General features: G+C 47.4%; 1 protein-coding gene across 1 annotated transcript in view; it reads left to right on the plus strand.

Annotated features, from left to right (window-relative positions):
* Positions 1–3,522, plus strand: part of LOC123999494 (alpha-tectorin-like) — a 76,780-nt gene extending 73,258 nt beyond the window's left edge. The window contains 3 exon segments of the mRNA XM_046305348.1: positions 2,161–2,323; positions 2,543–2,627; positions 2,929–3,522. Of these exon segments, the coding sequence (XP_046161304.1) occupies positions 2,161–2,323; positions 2,543–2,627; positions 2,929–3,074 (394 nt within the window). The 3' untranslated portion in view covers positions 3,075–3,522.
* Positions 3,523–6,000: the final 2,478 nt, after the last annotated feature.

The raw sequence follows: 6,000 nt of genomic DNA on the forward strand, positions 1-6,000 counted from the left end.
ACAATCACCGACAAAAACATGAGGGGAAACAAAGGGTTAAATACACAACATGTAATTGATGGGATTGAAACCAGGTGTGATAGAAGATGAGACAAAACCAATGGAAAATGAAAAATGGATCAGCGATGGCTAGAAGGTCGGTGACGTTGACCGCCAAACACCGCCCGAACAAGGAGAGAGACCAACTTCGGCAGAAGTCGTGACAGTACCCCCCCTTGACGCACGGCTCCAGCAGCACGTCGACACTGACCTCGGGGACGACCCGGAGGGCGAGGCGCAGGGCGGTCCGGATGGAGATGATGGAACTCTTGCAGCATAGAAGGATCCAACACATCCTCCACCGGAACCCAGCATCTCTCCTCCAGTCCACGAGGTACTGAAGGCCCCCTCGCCTGACGTCTCGAATCCAGTATGGAACGAAGGGAGTACGCCGGGGCCCCTTCAATGTCCAGAGGGGGCGGAGGAACCTTCTGCACCTCAGACTCCTGGAGCGGGCCAGCCACCACCGGCCTGAGGAGAGACACATGGAACGAGGTGTTAATGCGGTAATCGGGGGAAAGCTGTAACCTGTAACAAACCTCGTTCACTCTCCTCAGGACTTTAAATGGCCCCACAAACCGCGGACTCAGCTTCCCACAGGGAAGGCGAAGGGGCAGGTTTCGGGTTGAGAGCCAGACCCGGTCCCACGGTACGAACACCGCGGTCTCACTGTGGTGACAATCTGCACCAACTTTCTGGCACAGCACGGCACGCTGAAGGTGGACCTGGGCAGTGTCCCATGTTTCCTCTGCGCGACGGAACCAGTCATCCACCGCAGGAGCCTCGGTCTGACTCTGATGCCAAGGAGCCAGAACCGGCTGATACCCCAATACACACTGGAAGGGAGAGAGGCCAGTGGAGGAGTAGTGGAGCGAGTTCTGGGCCATCTCTGCCCAGGGCACGAACGCTGCCCACTCCCCCGGCCGGTCCTGGCAATAAACCTACCCACATCCTGGTTAACTCTCTCCACCTGCCCGTTACTCTCAGGGTGAAAACCTGAGGTAAGGCTGACCGAGACCCCCAGATGTTCCATGAACGCCCTCCAGACCCTCGACGTGAACTGCGGACCCCGATCAGACACTATTAACTGAGGCACCCCGTAGTGCCGGAAGACGTGTAAACAGGGCCTCCGTAGTCTGTAGGGCTGTAGGGAGACCGGGCAAAGGAAGGAAACGACACAATGACCAGGATCGTGGTGTTTCCCTGTGAAGGAGGAAGATCGTTTAGGAAATCTACCGACAGGTGCGACCACGGCCGTTGTGGAACGGGTAAGGGTTTGAACTTACCTCTGGGCAGGTGCCTAGGAGCCTTACACTGGGTGCACACCGAGCAGGAGGAAACATAAACCCTCACATCCTTAGCCATAGTGGGCCACCAGTACTTCCCACTAAGACAGCGCACAGTCCGACCGATCCCAGGATGACCAGAGGAGGGTGACGTGTGAGCCCAATAGATCAGCCGGGCGCAGACAGCAGACGGAACGTACAGATGCCCAGCTGGACACTAGAGGGGAGCGGGCTTTGCACGTGACGCCCGCTCAATGTCCACGTACAGCTCACACACTACCGGCGCCACCAGGCAAGAGGTGGGGAGTAATGGAGTGGGATCCATGGGCCGCTCCTCTGTGTCATACAGCCGGGACAATGCGTCTGCCTTCAAGTTCTGGGAGCCTGGTCTGTAAGAAAGGGTAAACACAAGACGGGTGAAAAACATGGCCCAACTTGCCTGGCGAGGGTTCAGTCTCCTCGCCGCCCGGATGTACTCCAGATTGTGGTGGTCAGTCCAGATGAGAAAATGGTGTCTAGCCCCCTCAAGCCAATGTCTCCACCCCTTCAAGGCCTTGACGACAGCCAACAGCTCCCGGTCCCCACATCATAGTTTCGCTCCGCCGGGCTGAGCTTCTTCGAGAAGAAGGCACAGGGGGGGAGCTTCGGTGGCGTACCCGAGCGCCGAGAGAGCACAGCTCCTATCCCAGCCTCAGACGCGTCCACCTCCACTATGAACGCTTCGGCAGAAGTTGTGACACCCAAAGTTCCCAGGTTTTCCAGAAATCCTGGCTGTAGGATATTGTAAGACAACAAAGGAAAGGACCACACTAACTTCTCCTTCTCTGTTCCAAAGTTGTCCCAACATCAAGGACAATACCATCGGCATGGCTGAGAACGGGGTGTCCCTCACCTGTCGCTTCCACGTCACCGTCTTCAAGTTCATCGGGGACTACAGTGAGGTCCACCTCCACTGTGACGTGTCACTGTGTGACCACGAGACCAATGCCTGCAAAGTGGTGAGGAGATCCTGAACACTGCACACTGAACATGGTGGTGACCACTGAACACAGGTCGATATTACATCAGGAACCACTTTAATCCGTCCAGGAAACTGTCCCAAAGTGTTAATACAATGTCTAAGCTTACAATGGCTACGTTATTCCACCTTATCACGTCTTTGTGTGTGTGTGTGTGTGTGCGTGTGTGCGTGTGCGTGAGTGTGTGTGTGTGTGTAGAACTGTCCCTACAACAGGAGAATGTACTCTGACTACAGCGATCACAAGGAGCAGATCCTCACTGTAGGACCCATCAGAAGGCGAGGTACACATCAGTGTTGCCCTAGTGTGTGTGTGTGTGTGTGTGTGTGTGTGTGTGTGTGTGTGTGTGTGTGTGTGTGTGTGTGTGTGTGTGTGTGTGTGTGTGTGTGTGTGTGTGTGTGTGTGTGTGTGTGTGTGTGTGTGTGTGTGTGTGTGTGTGTGTGTGTGTGTGATACAGACATGTCACCTTAATGTATGAGTGTGTGTGTGTATTGTCTGTGTCTGATGCCCAACTGCAACATATGCATGCATTATGTTTGTGTAAATACCAGTATGTTCATTTTGTGTTTATGTGTGCATATTAGAGTCGGACTGGTGTGAGGTGGGTAACGGAGGCTGTGAGCAGATCTGCACCAGTAAAGGAATGGGAGCTCTGTGTAGCTGTGTGACTGGTATGCTGCAGAGCGACGGAAAGAGCTGTCGAGGTAGACACACATCATCCTCTCTATAGAGTGCTAGTAAATAATATGGGTCATTCTACGAATACTGCCTTTAAGGTAGTGTAATTTTGTTAAAAATACATTTTTCACCTAATTGTACCATTCTGTCAACAAGAGCAACTTCATAACAAACATGTTTCCCATCTCAATAGGTTCAATGAAGAAAAATTCCTTTAACAGTAACCAGGGTTGCAAAATTCCGTTAACTTTCCCAAAATTCCCAGGTTTTACAGAAATCCCGGTTGGAAGATTATCGGAATCAGAAGGGAATAAGCAAGAAAAATGTAATCCTCAAATCAGGATTTCTGCATAATATGGGAATTTGGCAAAGAAAAAAGGAAGTACAATGTACGAGAGATTGGGTCAATTCCATTCCAATAGACTGAATTGAAAATGCATTGATCCCACGCACATATTCTGTCTTAATTTTGAAGGTACTTACAGTGCCTTCAGAAAGTATGCAGACCCCTTGACTTTTTCCAAATTTTGTTGTTAGAGCCTGAATTAAAAATGTATTAAATTGAGAGTTTGTGTCACACAACACCCCATAATGTCAAAATGAAAAGCTGAAATGTCTTGAGTCAATAAATATTCAACTCCTTGTTATGGCAAGGTTAAATAAGTTACGGAGTAAAAATGTGCTTAACAAGTCACATAATAAGTTTATGGACTCGCTCTGTGTGCAATAATAGTATTTACCATGATTTTTGAATGACAACCTCACACATCCCAGTGGAGGCTGCTGAGGGTAGAACGACTCATAACAATGGCTGGAACGGAGCAAATGGAATGGAAACCATGTATTTGATACCATTCCACTCATTCCACTCCAGCCAATACAACAAGCCCATCCTCCTCAATTAAGGTGCCACCAACCATCTGTGACACATACAATTATCTGGAAGGTCCCTCAGTCGAGCAGTGAATTTCAAACAGATTCAACCTTCTTTCTCAACTGACCTTCTATTCTAACCTTCATAAGACATTCTATTTTTTTATTCCCTCCATGCAGCAGTCAGCTCCAGCGTTGACCTTCGACCCCTTGTTTTCCCTCTGGCTCTTAGCACTGTGGTCTCCGTGCTCCTCACTCACACACACAATTCCCTCTTCTCCTAACCCTGGGCGGACAGTCAGAGAGAGAGGAGGGAGAGAGAGACAGATAAAAAGAGAAGAGGAGAGCAGTATAACACGAAAAAACAGCCAACCATAGGAGAGCAGACATCTACACTTCCTACTCACTGTCACAGAGACTGCCACAGCAACCAATCACAGAGCAGAGAGGCACTTCCCACGCGTTGCACTAAACAAAAACAACAACAACTCACAAGTCTGGGGCACTGGATCACAATGGAAAAAGCCCTCCAAAAGAGTCTCTCTATTCACGTATACTTTAGCTAGACAGCAGAAAGTCGGTATATTTCATTTAACAAACAGCTTAGTGAGTTAGTGCTAGATACAGTGTTTTTTTATGAGAGGTGAGGGGATAGTTTGCCCTACATTTATCTTTGATAGCAAAGTTTGGTTGCTAAAATTTTTTAAAATCAATGTATCATTATTTATGTGTGAATCGATTACCTGTTCCCTTCTCAGCCTCTAATCCCCTAATCTGAAACTACAGTATCAGTAACATACAAAGTAATGCTCTGGTGCAGTGGTTCCCAAACATTTTACAGTCCCGTACCCCTTCAAACATTCAACCTCCAGCTGCATACCCTTTCTAGCACCAGGGTCAGCACACTCTCGAATGTTGTTTTTTGCCATCATTGTAAGCCTGCCACACACACACTATACGATACATTTATTAAACATAATAATAATAATTGTTGTTACAACCCAGCTTGTGGGAAGTGACAAAGAGCTCTTAAGGGACCATGGCACAAATAATAATATAATAAAAATCAATAATTTTGCTCTTTATTTAGTCATCTTACATAAATTATGAAACTGTATTTGTTCATTGAAAATTGTGAATAACTCGCCACAGGTTAATGAGAAGGGTGTGCTTGAAAGGATGCACATAACTCTGCAATGTTGGGTTGTATTGGAGAGAGACTCAGTCTTAAATCATTTTCCTCACACAGTCTGTGCCTGTATTTAGTTTTCATGCTAGTGAGGTTCGAGAATCCACTCTCACATATGTACGTGGTTGCAAAGGGCATCAGTGTTTAAACAGCGCGATTTGCCAAGGCAGGATACTCTGAGCGCAGCCCAGTCCAGAAATCTGGAAGTGGCTTCTGATTAAATTAAATCTTCACAGAACCGCTTGTTGCAATTTCGATGAGGCTCACTTGTTCAGATATTGGGAGGTGGACTGGAGGCAGGGCATGAAAGGGATAACGAATCCAGTTGTTTGTGTCATCCGTTTCGGGAAAGTACCTGCCTAATTGTGTACCCAACTCACTCAGGTGCTTTGCTATATCACATTTGACATTGTCCGTAAGCTTGAGTTCACACGAAGAATTATACAATGATGAAAAGACCCGTATTATGTCCTTGTTAATGTAAACAGAGAAGAGCTCCAACTTCTTAATCATAGCTTCAATTTTAACCCACACATTGAGTATAGTTGTGGAGAGTCCCTGTAATCTTAGATTCAGATCATTCAGGCGAGAAAAAACATCACCCAGATAGACCAGTCGTGTAAGAAACTCGTCTTCATGCAAGCGGTCAGACAGTGTCACTAGGGCGGGCATTCTATGTTAATTGTCTATGTTTTGAATTTCTTTGTTTTTTGGCCGGGTGTGGTTCTCAATCAGAGGCAGCTGTCTATCATTGTCTCTGATTGAGAACCATACTTACGTAGCTTTTTCCCACTGTAACGGTTTTCTTCCGTCGAAGGAGAGTCGGACCAAAATTCAGCGTGGTAATTTCCATACATGTTTATTAGACAAAAACACGAACAAAACAAAAATAACAAACGGAACGTGAAAACCTATA

The sequence above is a fragment of the Oncorhynchus gorbuscha genome, linkage group LG16 (genome assembly GCF_021184085.1).
Source record: "Oncorhynchus gorbuscha isolate QuinsamMale2020 ecotype Even-year linkage group LG16, OgorEven_v1.0, whole genome shotgun sequence".
Taxonomy (NCBI): Eukaryota; Metazoa; Chordata; class Actinopteri; order Salmoniformes; family Salmonidae; genus Oncorhynchus; species Oncorhynchus gorbuscha.